Source organism: Balaenoptera musculus, chromosome 2 (genome assembly GCF_009873245.2).
Source record: "Balaenoptera musculus isolate JJ_BM4_2016_0621 chromosome 2, mBalMus1.pri.v3, whole genome shotgun sequence".
NCBI classification, from domain to species: Eukaryota; Metazoa; Chordata; class Mammalia; order Artiodactyla; family Balaenopteridae; genus Balaenoptera; species Balaenoptera musculus.
In genome coordinates, this window is record NC_045786.1 from 75,722,217 (window position 1) to 75,741,374 (window position 19,158).

General features: G+C 40.1%; 1 protein-coding gene across 2 annotated transcripts in view; it reads left to right on the plus strand.

The window, feature by feature from the left end:
- Positions 1-1,370: 1,370 nt before the first annotated feature.
- The window catches only part of ALDH1A2 (aldehyde dehydrogenase 1 family member A2), a 96,297-nt gene continuing 78,509 nt past the window's right edge, over positions 1,371-19,158 (plus strand). For both annotated transcript variants that reach the window (XM_036840047.1, XM_036840056.1), the window contains exon 1: positions 1,371-2,211. In XM_036840047.1, the coding sequence (XP_036695942.1) occupies positions 2,095-2,211 (117 nt within the window). In that variant the 5' untranslated portion in view covers positions 1,371-2,094. The remainder of the gene's footprint in view (positions 2,212-19,158) is intronic.

Here is a 19,158-nt window from a genome sequence, read left to right on the forward strand (position 1 = left end):
CTTGTGGACTCTTCTTCCTATACTGCCCTTCTCTCCCTTGTTGAAGCCTGACCTTTCTTTTAAGGCCTAGCTCAAAGGTCAGCGTCCCCAGAGAGCTGGCCTCTTCCTGGATGGGGCACCCAGATCATGTTGTTGATGCTCTTTTGTAACTTTTCACCACAACCTCTCATAGTCAGTGATCTCCCTCTCTATGGGGAAGGGCTTAAGCTCACTAACGTCCAGGGCTGTCCATCTTGTTTGTAAACAAGTCTAGCACCTTGCCTTGCATTGGAAGGTGCAAACATGTTTGTAGAATTGTTCCACAAGCATCACTGATTTCCCTTGCTATAGACTTCTCCCTCTCCTCAACTAACCTTACTTTTTATCTCTCAGTTGTATCTCTAACCCTATAAGGTTTTCATCTATTTCATGAGCATATACTGTTATTATTAAGGCATAATTTTTGGCCATAGAGATCCCCTGTGAATTGAAATCTTGTAACTGCCTAAGCTAAGGTTCCTAGTTTCTCAAAAAAAACAAAACAAAACAAAAACCCAATTCACTCTGGTAACCTTGTGTAGATACTCTGGGTTCTGAGAGGCTGGAAGTTATTTCTTTAGACTTAATACTAAAATGAAATATTTAGGTCTATTTCTACTGTTGTTTAGTATCCAAGCACTGAGCATAGGGCAGTTTTAGTTACTGAAAGTATCTAAGGCAAGATCTTTTCTGGCTGACACTTAACATCCAAAGAATCAGTAGGCCTCCGCCAGGCTTACATTGAGAGTGAGGAAGGGAAGTGACCTATAAAGGTCTTTTTATCTGGACCCCAGATTTAGCCCACGGAGCCCAAAGCCCATTTTGACATGGGGTGTCTGTGTTCTTGACGTAGACCTACATGCTGACCTCTAGCGTCCCACAAACTAGAAGATCTGTTGGAGCTACAGAAACGTTTAAATTAGGGGGGTATAGGTATGGGAGCTCAACCCCAAAGGGGCAATTAAGTGAGAAGCCCAGTGTCTGGCGGGATGATAGCTGTTAGCGTGAAGAACAACAGAAAAGCAAAACTGGTGTATCCTTGTGTGTTTGGAGGCGAGGAGAGTACGGGCTGGAAAGAGGGATGCGAGAAAGACCAGAGGCGTCAATGCAACTTGCAACTCCCCGGAGCGTACCAGGACCAAGGCTCCATCCTCCCAGCGCAGCCCAGACCGCCCGGGGTGGTCCCGGCCAGCAGAGGGCAGCAGCTGGGCGGGAGAGTCCTGGTGAGGGCCGCGCGGCGTCGACCGGCTCGCGGGGATACTCATTTTGAGTGTGGGGCGAGAGACTCGCGCCCATCACTACTCGTCCCCTACCCTGTGGCCACGGCGCGCTTCGGGCCGCGTTTCGGGAAGTGCGTGTGCGCGGGGACTGGGGTCGCTGCGGAGGGCCGGGCGCACATGCCCGGGGAAGGAGAGCGGAGGGCGTCCCGCGGGTCCCTGGGAGAGAAGTGGAGACGGGCTTCCGCGGGCGCCGAGCGGTAGGGGATCTCCGCGTCCGCTGCAGCGTCGCTCGCCCCATCCTCTGCCGGGCCCCCTCAGCGCCCCGGGCTTCTCCCGCCGACACCGCGCCCCGCTCTCGGGGCCGCGTCAGCACCGGGCCGCTCGGGTCCCCCGCCAGCCCCCGCTCCGCTTCCGGGTCCACGACCCGCGCCCCATATCCGCCAAGGTGTGCCTTCCGCTGACACTGTCCCGGCCGGAGCGAGGCCAGTCCAGCCAGCTGAGCCCCGCGCGGCCGCGGCGCAGGTTTGGTCTCCCGCCGTCGAGGACTCCGGCGGCCGCGTGGGCGTGGGCCGGTCCCCGCGGCCAGGGGGCACAGGGGTACGGCAGGCGCACTTGACCGTGGGCTCCGAGCGTCCGAGCCGCGCTGCGCCGGCGGCGGGCTTTATGTAAATCGGGGCTGAGCCGGGGCGTCCTAGGTAGGATGGACCAGCCCCCCGCGCCTCGGCCCTCACGTCCAATAAGAAGAGCCCCAGCTTGACACCTGCCTATATACAGGCGAGCGCGCCCCCGGCTCGCGGACCGAGCGCAAAGCCCGCACAGCCCACGCCGCGGGCGAGCGAGACCTCGTCCCGCCTTCATGACTTCCAGTAAGATCGAGATGCCCGGCGAGGTGAAGGCCGACCCCGCCGCTCTCATGGCGTCCCTGCACCTCCTGCCGTCGCCCACGCCCAACCTCGAGATCAAGTACACGAAGGTAAGGCGCCGAGAGGGCCTGCCGTCCACGGAGACTTTCTAGAACCTTCCTTCCTCTCCATGGTCTGTTAGGGGGAGAGGGTGGCGAGACGGGGTCTGGGGCCCGGGTCTCCCGGGCCAGCCTGTCGTCCCCGCGCAGCAGAGGGACAACACCCCGTCCTCGGCGTTGGGGCTTCTGAAGTCCTGCCGGGATCTTGGGACGCGTCGGGGACTCGCCCCAGCCTGCCGCGCGGCGCTGAGGGTCGCCGTCAACGGCTCCTTCCCAAACCGCATTTGCCGCTGCCTTCTGGTCGAATTCTCAGCGTCCCGACTGCTGCGGGGAAGGCGTCGGCACCACTTCCACTCCTCAAAGGGGTAAGAAGGGTTCCCCGCCAGGTCGGCCACGCAGCCTGGCCGTCTCTTCTCGGCCGTGCACCTTCAGGGGCCGCAGGGCTGCTGGCCCCGCTCGGGTCCTCGGCAGTCCGCACGGTGCGCCGCGAGCGGCTTTCGCGTAGGATCGTCCGGCACGCAGCGCTCTGGCCGCCTTTGCAGATTTCATGGAAACCTGGCTGCTGAGTACAGTAGATCCGATGTCAGCATTTCATTCGAATTCTGTAGGCAGTGGCAGTTTTCCTGGAAAACTTGAGAAGTCTTCAAATTCGTGCAAATTAATGGGTTCGCTTTTGAACTGAAAAAAAAAAATTACTTTTTATAACGAACTCTGACATCTCGGGTTGGCCAAGCAGGAATTTTTTTGTTGCACCACAACATAAAAAGGAAATGAGTTCGCTACCTTAATGTAAATAGAATTTACTTCCCACAAATTCGACATGGAAAAAAATGCATTGATTACACACACGGTGGGGGGGGAGGTTATGTTATGGCATTGGGGTGGGAGAGAGAGAGAAATAGATGCGATTTAAAATAATGTTTCCTGGAGTTCCTTTTACAGTGGTCCTGTTTGATTTTCTATTCCTTTTAGTTGATTTCTACTACAGACATCGCCCAATCAACTTAAACGCATACTGCACACACACAATACGGTTAAAGTTGTTTTCCATCATGCTTATTACGAGATAAACTAAATTTTGTCCAGAAGTAAATAGTTTGGTTTTGGCTTAAGGGTTGAAAGAGAAATTTATAAAAAATCCATCAGAATATTGAAATCTTACCTGCTAAGTTTTAGGATAAAAATCAGGGTGACTTGTGTTTTGAATGCCAACTTAGATGGATTTAATGTACCTGTTAGCTTTTTAGATGGTGTGACAAATTTTTGAAAGCCATTTTAAGGAGAGGTCGTTAATGGTTACAACCATTTAGGCGTTGTTTGCATAACAATGGTGCCAATGTGTGGCAATTCTCCGGGTTTAGGAACAAGCAGGGAAAGCATGCAGCAAAAGAGTTTTGTTTTATGAGGGTCCCTAACCTCTTCAGGCTCTCTTTAAAGGTCTTAGGATGCAAGAGCTATGCTGGAGAGAGGACTTCAGATTTGGGAGGGTTCGATTTTAGTCTTACTTTGGATTGGATTTTCCTCACAGCCCCTGAAAGGAGTTTTAAGTATCTAGGAATTTAATTTTGAAACTCTTCCAGTTCTCTTTTTCTCTGACAACCCTCACTCTCTTTTTTTCTCTTGTTCTCCCCCAGTAGGAAAGACAACTGATTTATAGCTAATTGAAGCCTTTAATGTGGAGCCTTTTAGCTCAGGGGAGACTTTTATCCAGTATCCACTTTCCCACTTATTACAAAGAAAAACAATCAAAAATGAAATAATGGATTGTAACTTGATTCTTTAATTTGTGGGGAGGAGGCACCTTATTTTAGGCTTGGCAAACAACCCTCATAAACACTGAGTATTACCAATCTAAAGGCAAGCTCTTTTCACAAAACCTTGTAAAATCAGGTATCTGCGAACATTCCCAGCAGCTTTCCTCCTCAGCTCTTTAGAGAGACTTCTGAATTTTCTGAGAGAAGCGGCATGGGCAAGCAGCATCTTTAACATGAAGAGCAGAAGCTGCTCTTTTGGTAGCCGAGGGTAATGGGTAATGATTTTTTTTTTACTTAAAAGGAAAGTAAGATTAATGGAGAGTTTTTAAAAATTCACTTATGATCAGGAAATTATATTAGTGAGTTTAAGCACAAGAATGAACAAGGTACAGTAGACAGTCCTTTAGAACAGTGATACCACATTCATTAGGATTTTTTTAAAGGGTAATAGCTAAAATATTATTATGCTAGCGTGATTGTTGAATAACATGTAGGAAAGAAATACAATATTTGTGTCAGAAAATGGTACAAGACAAATATAGATGGATCCTTAATAATTTTTGTCTTGTTAAACAAAAACTCTTCAGTGAAGGATATATAATGACAGGACTTTAAAATATGACTTGAGGACCAGTATAAAGTCACTACTTTTATATAAGTGCTGATATTTTGAGTATTTCAAGTAGCATGCGTTCAGAAAACTTTGCACTTGTGATGTTGTATTTTTCTGTATTTTTTCACCGTTTTCTTTCTTCTTCTAAAAGTATTTTACATTTTTTATAAAAGGGGAATAGGGGAGATCATACGAAATAAAAGTTACTGCTATTGTCTGTCCAGTGAAAATGCTCCAAAATTAAAGTTCAATCCCCAAGAACGCTGAAAGGGCTGAACTCGTGGTTTTTGTATTGACTCTCGGGCAATTGCATTTAGTTTTTCAAATAAGCCTTCCTCTCTGAAGTTCCAACACCCATTTAGAACTGATCATCAATAGCAATACCATTTTTTGGAATATGTCTATTTTTATTTTCCTAATACAGCAAGCTAGACCCCAAGTTTTAAAAGTGATTCTTTTTTTAAGGAATATGTTTAAACAAAACAAAACAAAAAACTACAGACTGCGTTAGTCAAGAAAGACTGATAACTCCACCAACGTCAAGTAGCGAGGGGACCACTTTGGGGCCGGGAGAATGTGCACTCTCTTCCTTGTGTCCTAAGGAGACTGCTTAACAGCTAGCATAGGAGTGTTATTGTTTTTAGCTGTGCTTTTATGAATTAAAGATTTTCTGAGTTGTTCCTGTTTTATCAGTCTGGTTTTAAAATTTTTGTATATCTGAATATATTATAGGAGTACACACATTATAAAATCAAGGCTTGCTCTTTGCTGACTGCCCCTAACTGCAGGGGCGATCTCTTCCAGATTCCCAGAAGATCTTTGAAAACTTTCCGACTTTATCCCACCCCTACCTTCTCTATTGTCTCTATCATCTTTTCTGACTCTACTAGTCCCTCCTCCCCACCCCCCCCCACTATACACACATGCATTGTGCTGTCTCTCTGTTGATCACTTTTCAGTGGGAGTTTATGCCCATAACTAACACTAACATAAAGGGTTTTGTTTTCCTCTAGCATTTGATACTGTGAGGAGCTAAGACATAGGGAAGAAGGGGTTTATGGAGAACTGACCCACTGAACTAGAAGAGAAAAAAATAAAAGGCAATTAACTGAAAATTAGAGCTAATGTGCATTGGGTAACTACTATTTATTCTTTTATTTATTCATTTAACAACCTTTTATTGAACACCTACTGTTTTCTGGGATCAATTTCAATTCAGTTCAAAGGATTTTTAAGTGGCATCTTCCTAACAACAGTGCTTTTCATTAAGCTGGTGGGGCTGAGGAAGCATGGACCTCCTAGGAGCTTAAGGTCTTTTTAGAAAGATGGAATGCCAAAATTTGGTTATCAGTATGGCAGTAGTTCAGTTGATCAATGTAATAATAACAATAATGATAATAATTATAATGCCACTTACATCGTGTATGGGACTTAATGACTTACCTAGCACTTTCGTATATATCTTATTTGATCCTTGCAAAACCTTTTGAAGGAGACAGAGTAGGAAAAAGTAGGAATAATTGATAAGGAAGACCTTGGCCTTGACTTATAAAAAATTGATAAGAGCTTTCCTCACCATACACTTGGCTTTTCCTAACAGTCACATACTTTTCTTTTTTGAGAGAAAGAGTTTTAAATTTTTATTTTTGTATATTGCTTCTGTTGCAAACATGGAGAGAATATGAACTGGTCTACTTCATTTAAGAAGGAGCTACGTTTTGTGACTTCTGATTCCCTGACTTTAAATTACTATATTTGCTATTTCTATGAGTTAGTGGGGGGGAGGTTAGGTCTGAGGCAAGATTCTTGCCTATCCCAGGGATTATTTCTTAAAAGATGGTACAGGTTTGGTTACTTCCAAAGCTCTAATCAAGATTGTCTGCTTGATCATGAGTTGTTAATCAAATTTCGTGTTTAATGGGGACCTCAGGTTTTCAAAACTATACTTTTTCATAATTGGACAGCTTTTTGATGTTTGTATCATCTCCATTTAACCCAGGGAAGCTAAACAACTTCATTGCAGGACTTGAATTAGATAACTTTTCGGGGGTCCTGCCTGATGCCTTCTACTATACAGGCAGGAATCATGTGGAATCATCATTTGCTGAGGTGCTTTTGTCCTTTATTTCTATAAAATGAGGAATTATAGTTTCTCTATGTAAGGGTAGAAGATTCTCTGAGGAGCACGTTCTGTGAGGTCTGATTTCCTTGCAGCCTGGCTTAAGAGAAGCCAGGCATGCGTAAGTTCTCTGCTGCATTAGACGATGATTAGCGTGATGATCAAACCATGACCAAAACAAAAACATCTCAAATATCAACATAGTTCTGTCTCAAGTCTTTCTCAGTTGGATAATGAAATACAAATACTAATGTCTATTTTTATCTTTTTAGTTATCTTAGTGACAGCTTGTAGGGGTCAGCAAACTACAGACTGTCTGTTTGATTTTGTAAATAAAGCTTTATTGGAACACAGCCACACCAATTCACTTACCTATTGTCTGTAGCTGTTACTACAGTGGCAGAGTCAGGTAGTTACAACAGGACTGTATAACCCACATTTCAGAAAAAGTTTATAAGCCCTTGACTTACTTAGAAAAAAGAAAGGCTCTGAATAAAAATAGGCCTTTGTTCAAATCTAGGTCAGATTTGTACTTATTAGCTATGTGCACAGTTAACATTTATTCACCACACAATGCCAGGTATGGTGCCAGATTCTGGAGATGCAATAGTAAGCAAGGTATGGACAGTGCCTCCTCTCAGGGAGTTTCTTCACTGAGTATCAATTTCTACATCTGTCAAAATTAAGGTAATAGTAGTACCTACCTTACATGATGGTTATTGTCAGGACTAGGCGAGCAGGTGTGTGAAAGTAAGTGGCATATAATGATAATCAGCTAAGGGCTAGATCCATTTCATTTTTGGGAAGTGATGAATACATTTGTTGTTTCAAATTAATGGATGCCCATTTTAAGAAAGATCAGAAATGTATGATCAGTAAAGTTTTCTGAAACAGGCCATTGTTTACAATTTTAATTAAGTATAAGAGTTTAATATTCTGGGTAGCTGTGGAATCCTTATATGTTTACACTGGATTTTCATCAAATGGGATCCCTTGGAGGTTTCCCTACCAAGGACTTCTCTTTACTAAAAAGTTACTAAAACAATTTCCCAGCCAGTATTTTACTAATCAAATTAGATGTCTGACACTTGTGCCAAAATTCTGCATCCATATGCCTCAGTATACCCAGTTGGCGGGGCCTAAATGTCAGATGGCAAAGAGTCATTTCTGGTATTTTAAGTAGTTTGAAGAAAGATCTTGCCAAGTCATTGGTGCAAAAATCTGGGAAGTATGGCAGCACAGGAGGACATTCTCAGAAGATACCTTTTGGAAATGGGAAGGTATCTTAGTTTATGTAATTTAAAATTGAAGAGTCTTTCAGTGGTCCTGATTGCCCAATCTGGGGGCACTTCACCCTCCAAAAAGTAAAAGTACCCACATAGTGACTATTTTGAAAGTCCTCCTAGCATTTCTTTAATTTCTTTGTTTGCTGTGACAGGTAATTTCAAAGCCAGTCATTTCCCCTCAAACAGCAAACCAATGCAGAGAAATGATTGCCATAGTGTCACTTTGGTTAATTTTTAATTGCCTTTTCAGACATGTCTTTGAGCTTTATTCCATTTTACCTTTCAGATATATGAGATAACCCAAATTGGGAATTTCTTATCTCTGGCATTTCTCTATTGCTAGTCTGTCTACTTCTAAGATGATGGAGTTATGTGTAAATTGTTTCCCTTCAAAATGTTAATGAGTTTATTTACAGTAAGTCTCTGTTTTGTCACATGATTTGAAAACACTTCCAGCCTTTGAAAATTCCAGTTGGAATAATAATTGAGTGCTTTCCCCATCTAGACTTTTGCCAGGCTCTCAACAAAACTTCCCTGGGGCTAAACGTGGGGGTTTATTGACTTCTGTAGCATGTGGTTAAAAATTAGAATGTCTGTGAGTGAACATTCTAATTTTTATTATAGAAGGAAACTTTCCTTTTACTGCAGTTCAGCTCTGTTACCTCCAGAAGTAGATACCTGCTCTATTTCCTTTCCTTACCACAATCTGACCTTTGGAGAGCCAAAGTAGCAGTTTCTTTATTCCTAGATCTCTGGAAAGATAAAACCTATTGTCCAGTTGAAACTGGAAACACCTTATTTAGACAGAATTTAAGATATCATGGGTACCAAAACACTTTCCAATATTGATTATAAACTATAGGGGAAAAATTCAAAATAATTAAAGATTATATTTTTATACATTTTCTTATACATAATTTTAATTTGTCTAGCCTGTCTTCGGATTTCAAGTCCAATGACTCTTAGGATATTTTGCCCTGGGTCATTTCTAGGGATTTCTAAGAGATGAAGCTGAGTCAGAAAATGGTATAAGTTGTATGGCTCTTCCCTCAGTAAGGATGGAGCCTACCTCTAGGTAAGTGGATCTACCAAGGTAGTGTGAATTTAGTAAACCCACTAACAGGCAGAAATCACCTATTTCCCTCCTCCTCCAACCCCCACCATTGACACACACCAAATATATGGACTGAGGTGTGTGTAATGATGTAGGGTTTAGGTTGAAGGAAGAGGGGAAATAAGAAGACCTTGCCTGGGAAGACAAAATGATGAAATGTCTCTACAGATCTGCAGAGGATAACTTAAAGTCTTATTTCCCCAGGTGTGAAAATTGGACTCTCTCACTGAATCATTTTTGGGAGGAAATCAGGAAATAGTGTCAGACTGATTGGTTGAACATGAAACCAGTGAATTCTGCCTTATCTATATTTTAGAGTCTGATAACTAGCATACCAATATAACTTGATTTTCACAGGGAAGGTTATCTAATTGTATTATCTCGGGGTTATTTTTATCTTTAACTGCAGTCAGAGCTACCCTTTTGCTCCCCTGAATTTATTTGCTTGTTTCTTCATCTGATGTTTATTAGAGCCTCTTGTGTACAAAGCATTGTTAATCACTGTCTGGCACAAAAAGATACATAGATGTGTACCCTGTCCTGAAGAGGGAGGCTGGAGAGGATTCCTATTTGGGTGTGGGATGAGAACATGCACACAGATAACTATGGTGCATGATAGAAGATGCTAAATTCTTGACTGAATGCACTTAAAGCCCCATGATGATTCAGAAGGTAAAGAGATGTTTCAGCCTCAGCACAGCAACAGCACATTGTATTGTTAGACATACTTGAGAGGAAATCAAATATTTCAATCATACAGCAGAGTATAGACAATATAACAAGCGTGCATACATATACCCAGATGTTTGTTCTTAACTGCCCTATTTGCTTCTAATCTTTTTAAGGAAGTACACTGACGCTTCCCCTATGAACTTCTCCCATTCCCCTCTCTCCTCTCCTTCCTTTCTCAGAGGTATTTAGCATTTATCTTTCCCATTGGTGTACGTATTCATACATGTATATGCATTCATAAATGATATATGTTATTGTCTCTCATGCTAAACCTTTTAATATAAATGGTACCATTTATATCTTGGCTAACTAATTCAGTACTATGCTTCATCCTGTTAGTTTAGAGAATTTAAATTATTCCTTAGCACCAGGCTTGAAAATAACATTACTTTGTTTTTTGTTAATATTTGAACTCCTTGTGTTTTAAACTCAAAGCTGGTGTTATACATTCACCTTCGTATTTGGATTTCGTAAGTTATTTGATCTGTGCATGTGTGCCTCTAATTCTAAAGAACCTACCAAAGAATGAAATTCTCCAACCTTAAAACTGAATCTAGCCCTTCTGTGGATGTTACTTATGTAATACCTAACAGATGAACATAGTCTCTGAAAGCCCTTGTTACTTGTTTGCACTACTACTAAACTGTGCAATTTTTGCCTTGTATTATATTTTTCTACGTAATCTTCTACTCCTAAACTGTACTAGATTATAAACTTTCATTCATGTTGGTATTTTGGAAGCATCTAGTTCAGTGCCTTACAGTGTAAATGCTTAGGGCATATTTGTTGAATGAATACTTGTTATATTTTATCATTAATAGCTACTAATAGCAATGAATTATCTTTTTATTAATACTTTATTAATATATTATCCTTTCATTATTAATGCTACGGTTTCCAAAGTACTTTTCACATATGATTGCTTTTAATAATTGTGGCAGTCCTATTATGTGAATATTATATTAATATCCCCATTTTATAAGTGATACAATTAAGCATATTAAAGTTAATTAATTTTTCCAGGATCAATAGCTATAGGTGACAATTCCAAGACTCAAATAATCCTTTTCCTTCCCTCCTCCTAACAGTAAGAACAAGCACAAAAACCACAACAAAGACAAAAAATTTTGGATTATTAGCCTAAAGCTCTGCTAAATGTCTTACAGGATAATCCCAAACCCAGTTCTCTGACTACAAATGCCAACCTTAAGTCCAGTTGGTATTGTTATAGCTATCATTAGCAACAATTTCAACCTGACATAAAGATGAGAGTGTGTGACAAACAAAAAATAAAAGTTGATATAATCAACACTTTAGGTATAAATCACCTGGGTAGGTGTGATTCTTTAGGCTATGGGAAAGAACTGTATTTTTGGATTGTCACTGGTTGGGTAGTCACACATGGCCCTTAATAACACCTGCTTGTTTGTTTTTTCAGTCAAAAAGTGCTTTTCTTTGGTATGGTTATTCAGATTCACTTGGGGGAGAGGATTAATGAGACTGCTGAAAGCGAATATATTTCATAGTCTTTCAAATCTTCCTCTCTCCCCATAGGCCATCATTTTGTGTTATTTGACTATAAATTGTGTGGGAGAGGCACTTGCCAGAAAGAGTTGGGTGGATATGTTCTATCTTGCCTTTATGAGCAACCATTTCTCACTAAGGCTTAACTACTGTTAAATCCATCTATTACATGTAACCTCAGCGGGGATGCAGAATAGAGAAACAGTGGTCCTCAGGAATTCATGCAATAACCAAACTTTAACAGAGTTGCAGTGACAGAGGGTGGTGGTGATTGGGATGCACAATTAATGTTTCATTGTAAATGGCTCAAAAATCCTGTCTAAAGAAACTACTGTCAAGTTATTGCCTTTAAGCCAGATTTTATAGTCTCCCAATTTCTGTCTTCACTTTTAGAGAGAACACATTTCTCTTTCTCCTCTACTTCCCAGTCAGACATCCCTTCTTCTCACCTTTTCCATCTCCTTTTAAATTTTTACGCACTTGTGCTTCTCTTCTCCTTCCCTAAGCATTTCTCTCAGACAGACCCTTGATGACCCTCATTCCTTGGTTAGACTCATTTACCTGTTTTCATAAAGTGGTTAGCTGTGCCTGGGAACCTTTGTAGTCAGCTCTTCCAGCTGTTGGCCCGAATGGTCCCTAGGGAGACCAGAAGCAATGAACCTGGAATAACCACATTTGACTCCTGTGAGCCCTCTTGAGAATTTAGTAATTACTTAATGGATTGAATTGGTGACATATACTATTCCAGATAACAGCCTAGGTTGCATTAAATTAACCTTCACAAATGGGTATTTATTGGGTACTCTTAAAAGACTACATGTGTTGGCTGTAATTGCTCTTCCATGTTTCTCCACGCTGATAGGTATTTGTACCGAGTGAAAAATTTCTCAGATTAAAGCCTGGGTGGTAGTTGTAGCCATTTAGTGATGTGTGTCATTGTGTTCAGCACACTGAGCATAAATCCTGTCTTGTAAACAGCAGGGAGACTAATGAGGTTTGCCCACATTCTGGTATCATTACCAGGAATTCCAACAGAGAAAAAGAGAAGAAAGAAAGAAAAGAAGTTCTTTTCGGAGTGATTTTTGGAACTCCTGATGATCCAAATTAAGGAGAGAGATGATTGCTCAACATTAAGTATAGTCACGTATGTATAAATATGAGTACATAAACTACATTTAGCTAAAACAGAAACCAAACATTCTGCTTTTATGAACACTGGCAAAGTCAGTGACTTAGTTCTACAGAGAGCTAATGAAGGGCTTATTTATGAGTGTCTTTAATTGTGAGGGTGTAGTGGGACGGCTATTGAAATAACGCAGCTGTTAACATGATAGCACACTTTTTGCTTTCTCAGAACTCCTTATCATTACAGGCAACTAAAATTTCACATTATTTTTTGTCTTACAATTTTTGGAGTGATTCTGCTATTATTTTTATAGTCACAAATGACTTCTGAACAAACCAACTGTCTTGTGAGAAATCTTTCAAATGTGTTTTTTTAGGTTTATCTAAGATCTTTATTATTACTGCTAAATAACTTGTGTGTTTGATAATGTCACATCAAGGGATTCAATTATTGCTTAATGCCTGGGCTACTTATCTTCCTGGATTCAAATTTTCATGAAAGCTGGTATCATCGCACCTTTGGCACAAAGTGTGGTCCGCACATTTTTGTGTTTGAATAAATGAGTAAATGGATGAATACTAGAAAATAATATTGTCTGATCCATTTGCAGAGTTACTAATAGACAGAATGCTGGGACTAGAAAGTGAATTCCAGGGTAAAGTGTTTTGAAATAAATAGCTTTCTCTTTTTAAAGAAAGTGCATGCATATTCTCTCTCTGTCTCTCTCAAGGAAAACTCCCTTCCTCCACTCCCACTTACCCCTTCCTTTGAAATAGAAGCCCTCGGGGTACATTGTAGAGTAGTGAGCAAGACAGTGGACTGTGCATTAGAAGACCTGTGTTCTGGTCCCAGCTCTGCCAGGGATGTATGCTCATTTAGCAGTTCCTTGTACATGTAGGCACACGATAAATAGTCACTGAATTAATGAATGAACAAATTACTCGATTGCTTATTTGGTACTTCCTCGTACGCTAGGCTCTCAGGATATGAAAATGCTTTGTGATATTGGGTAACTTACTTAAATTTCTTAGACATCACTTTTATTATTTATAAAGTGATAGGACGGAACGAGTTGCTTATTTACTAACCCACCTAGTACTTATAGAAATGACTGGATTAGAAGAGTTGTAAGATTTCTTTATCCCACCCTGACTCTGCAGAACTCTTTAATTTCCTGGGTCCCAACCTGGGATTATGAGATCAGAAGGACAATACCAAACTTGTTTGTATATCTAGTTACAGTCTTTCTGGGACCCAAAATTTTCACTCAGAACAGTGTTTTTTAAAAATATTTTCCCAAGGATGTCCTTATAATTACCAAAAAGTAGCCCACAGAAATCTCTGTTAATGATTCTCCTTATATAAATGAGTGATTAGCAGTGTCATAAAAATCCACTGGAAATAAAAATTTTTGTGTTCACTGAACACTTAGAGTACTAGAAATTAGAGCAGTGACTTCCAAGAGAATTCCTCCTTTAAATCTTAGAGAACATTGATTTTAATACTTGGTAACAGTGGTAGAAAGAAAAGGTTTGTTGGCACTTTTCCTCCAAACCATTTTGGCAGCTTCTTTGTCAACCCAAGCTCATGAAAACCACGGTGGGTCGGGTAAACTCTGTGGAGAGGGAACTTGTCAGAAGCTACGGCTTTTCACTTGAGTCTAATAGAGACTTAGCACTTTGCAGGTCAGTGCCACTGCTATTTGTCTCTGACCCAAGAGATCTGGAGTTCTTCACATCAAAACCACATCTTGCTGAGCAGAGATCAAACGTAGGAAGGTAAGGATTCTGCCAGTGATTTATCATGCCAAGGAGAGTGATCAGGCCATATGGGGCTGCTGCAAATGAAGTTGACATTCCGGCAGTTTCTCTTATAAGTCTCACATGTAGTTATGGCTAGTTTTTCTTGTAGAGGAATTCCGGGTCAAGTGGCAGCTTTCAGTGGCATTTCTTAGCAAGCCTTACCCCCAACATGAGGTTTACTTCAAAATCACGTCCTAGCAAGATTTTTTCTTATGGTTTATGTAAATAGCAAAAAGGGATTTCTTAACCAAATATTTCAAGGTTAATTTGATCTTTTCATTTAATGTCTCCTATTTTTCCCTTTTCTGGGAAGGTAACTATTAAAAAACAAAAGAAAAAAGAAAAAGAAGAAAGAAAGGAAAAGAAAAATTAAGGTGATTTGAGGTCTACAAAAAAACACTTTCTTCCTAAATATTAGATGTGACTTTAAGGTAATGAAATTGACTCTATAAGCTATGCTTAATTTGGCTCATTAGTTCATCACATTTTATTAACTCAGGGCTTTAGGAATGAATGACTACGAATATTACAATCCAATTCCTGGGGTAAGGAAGGTATCACGTGGACCTTTCTGTATATTTGTAATGGCCAAGAGCAAAGAGGAAGGATTTAATTATTTAAGTACAAAATAGGTATAATTATGTTTGAAAGTATTTGCTAACATTTAAGTCAAGGACAAAAATTTTAATTTTAATTGAAAGAAAAAATTCAATAATCCCTCTGTTCTTTTAACTATTTATATCAACAGATACATGAAAATAGTTGTGCAACATAAAATTCAACTTGTTGTTTGTTTACTGTCACAAGGAAATGTTTAGTCTCCTGTGGAGAAATCACTCATTTATTGGTTCAAAGGCCTCTTCAACCTTAGGATATGCACTGGGGTGTTTCAGCCCCTCTTTGCACAGGATATGTGCTTTGTAACATCAATGAAAGATGATATTGGCCTTTAAATGTAGTAGTTCATGACATTAACTTCTAATTCAACTGAAGATATCAGTTGTCCCTTTTGTGTTTTACTTTTTCTTAATGAGAAAAATTACTATAAATGGAATGGGCTTTGGTAGTTAGAACTGGGTCTCATCCAGTAGTCAAAATTCACTTGATTTCCTGAGGTGTCAGTATATCTGTTTATTAACTGGGAATTATTATTCTGACTGATAAAGTACTTCAAATCTGCAGGAAGCAAGTTTAAATATAGTAATAAAATGGACTTTCTCCCAGTTTTCATCCTTGGCATCCTTGGAGCGTGTACAACATCCACAAAAACCTGGTAGGGTTGCCAGGTAAAATATAGGGTGCCTAGTTAAATTTGAATTTTAGGTAAATAATGAATACTTTTTAAATATAAGTATGCCCCGTGATTTGCCAGTGATTTAGGACATACTTATTCTGAAATTTAATTAGTTGTTTTTCTGAAATTCATATTTAACTGGGCATCCTATATTCTTACTTGCTAAAACTGGCAACCCTAAACTGTTACACACATGGTTTGTGATTTTTATCTGTGACCAGCAAATAAACATCATTTTAATGGAAAATTAATTGGCAATAAAATCAAAGACCAAAGGAATCCTTTAAAATTATTGCACTTGAATAATGAAAAGGAGTGTCGTAGAAAGATTTTTTTTTTTAACCCTAGCAGTACTAGTAAATAAATAGGGCAACTAGGCCCATTGTAAGACAGCTTAATCTCCTAAATGAATTGCCCCAACCTTTTAATTCAAAATCATACAAACAAAAACATTGAGATAAGCTGGGTGCTTTTTCAAATGGGGACCCCTGTGGCTTTGAAAATAAACACTTCAGTCTCCTCCCCCCCACCAACGCCCACACCCACACTCACTAGCCTTTCTGATGTCTTCCATTTGCAAATGAACAGGCTGAATTCTGAGAGAGACAGAAGACTAATTAAACCTAGGAAAGATAGGCAAAGGAACATTTGTTTCCAAGCAGAAGTCAAAAAGACATCAAGTCACATTCTGCTTTCTCAAGACCGACAGGAGGGCCTTAAAGTCCTTCCTGAAGTTCGCTCTTCTCCAAGGGTATTTCCCACACCACTGCTCAGACCCTCTCAGGGCCAGGCTACAGTAGTGTGTTTGAACTGACCCGCATTAGTCTGTCTTCATGGCCGAATCAGGCAAGGGTCACAATCAGAAATTCTGAGAGACTAGTCGGAGTGTGGGATGACCTTCACCATCTTTACCTTCTTCTCTCATCCTTTTGCCCTATGTGTCTCTCATGGTTTGGCAAAGGGGTCTTACTGGCAATAGAGAGAAGAATAAATGAACAAATAAACACAGAACAAGGAGTGTCTAGCTTTTTAAGAGCACTAATAAATTGCCTTGAATTGATGGTTTACATTCAGAATCAGAATCAGTTAAGAGTTTGAGTGCACACTATACCAGACTTTTCAGTAATCCAATACTTTAATCCTTACAACCACTGGATGAGGTGATTTTCTTATTTTAGAGTTGAGAAAATTGAGCCACAGAAAGATTAAATGACACACCTAAGTCACACCATTTAGTAATCTTTATACATGTAGAAATTTGATCCATAAAGAAATAGTTTGAGAGCAATGGGGAGGCAGAATTTGATCTTAGGACACCTAAGAAGACCAAAAAGACCTCCATGAGATTCAACATAGGTGCTAGTCAAACCTGGTGATATGACTGAGGCTGGGAAAATCAGACAGTTTAGGTCTGTGGTAGAGATACCCTGCCATAACCCTTGGGATCCTGAATCACTAGGTCTGCCCTAATCTGTGTCACAGGTTCTTGGAATTACCCTCAGAGCCCTTTAATCTAAGTAATCCTAGCTGCCTCGTTCTGGGAAAGAAGGCAGCCCCCTACCCCCCATACTTCGCCTCCTAGTTCAGTTGGATGGAGCCTCGTCCCCTGAAGGCTGGCCAAACTGAACTGTCCTCTGGGGGACGTGACTAATGATCGTTTGTCTCTGTACTCTCATCAGTGTCCTTTCACTTTCAGAAACAGACCTTGAGGTTAGATGGATATGTGAGAAGCTGGGTGGATCTTGGCTACCTAACTGCTAATATCCTAACTTATTTCTGTTTACAGCGTTAACATAATTTGTGTAATCATGGCATGTTAGTGTAATATGTTGGGCATACAGCATTTATTTTAAAATACTCTGGCACAATCAATTTAGATTAATATTTTAAAGCTATTTTAAAACGTTGCCTCTAGTTTCTCATTTCTTTGACTTTGTGCTATTTACATACTTTCAAAGTCTAGTTTGCAGTCTTTTCTGTTGAAGGCTTTTTCTTTCTCCTGCCTTTCAGCCTAAGACTCAGGATAAGTGGGATTCAAGGCATACAATATTGAGTCTATTATTTAAAACTGTTAATTGATTAAAATTAAGATTGATAAACTAGTCCTTGTCAAAGCAGGCTTTGTAAAACCATGCTTTTTGCCAGGAAACAATTACACCTATTGAACAAAGGCCATGTCTCGATAATATCAAAACATTGACTTTAAAGCGAAAAATGCAATCAATCATCTAGGTGTTTTCCTATACAATGCCATTTGGGTGTTTTTTCACTTTTTAGCCAGATGTTTTGGCGTGAAGCAAAGCGAAGAATGGAAGGCAACAGGACCACTTTTGCTCTCACTACCTAGATATTTCAATAGGAAGCTTCTCCTCTCACCCCATAAGTGATCTGGACATTTGCTTCTTTGTTTTATTTTATATAGGTGTCCTCTTAATTAGAAGTAAAATAAGGTGGGGATTTTTGTTCATTAAAGTTAAAAATACCTTTATTGCCTTTGATTATAATATTTAAAGGCTACCAGCTTTGCAAGGTAGCATACTGAGGTGATCATCAATATAATTTTTTGTAACAGTAGGAATTTAATTTTATATAGTTAAAGGATAGTGCTGTCTGTACTTTGTTGTCCGTAAATCTCTTTAAAGTACATCAGCAGAAACAATGGAACAATCATGTAAAAGGAGATAACTAAGGTATGACAAGTCCTCAGACTACTTCTTTCCACTCTTAATTAAAAGTAATTGAACTTTTTCCTATAAATAGATCAGTCTGGTTATTGATTTGCTGTCTGGTACTCTCCTTTGATGAACCAAAAGCAGTTTAGCGGCAAACCGAGTAAAATTCAACTCGCCAAGGCATAATCTACTGCAGGATTTAATACAAATCATTTGAAGCATTTACTATTAAAAAAACAAAACATTTTATTACTGAAATAAAACATGGCAGCTTTATGTCAAAGATTCATTGAGGATAGGAAGTTATTTACACCTAACTCCTATTAATGCCTGCTGCTTTGAGAACTCCTCAGGGGTTTAGATTCTCCAGTTAGAAAATTCATGGCAGCCTCTCTGTACTGTCACGGCCACTTTGCTGTGGGCTGGCAGTGTGGTAAGCCTGATTTGTCCTTGACTGTCTTCCTGCTGCAGAAGTGGCCAAGTGATGTGGCTTGGCTTGCGTGGCTAAGCTTCACTGTTTTGAATCTTTATCCAAGTAACTGCTGAGATTTATAAAACAAATTAAAGCAATTTTTAGAAGAATCAAATTCCTGTTGACAGCCAGTCTGAATTCCTTATCCCACCTTTGCTTCTTTCCCCAGTAACATGATTTATTAAATCTTTTGAAAACTGTCTGCATGTTAAGTGCTGTGTTAGAATGTGGGGGGAATCCAAATGATGCCGGGAGACCTTTCTTCAAGGAACTTAGAAAAGGCAGAAACTTACATTTTAGCCAGCAAAGCCTTAGGCACATTCACATTTTATCTCACCTAATTGTACAATAGCCCTGCAAGGAACAGGCCTTATTTCTGCTTTTATAGAAAAGGAAACAAAGCTCAAAGAATTTCAAAGTCTATTTTAGATGGCTCAGGATTACACAAGTG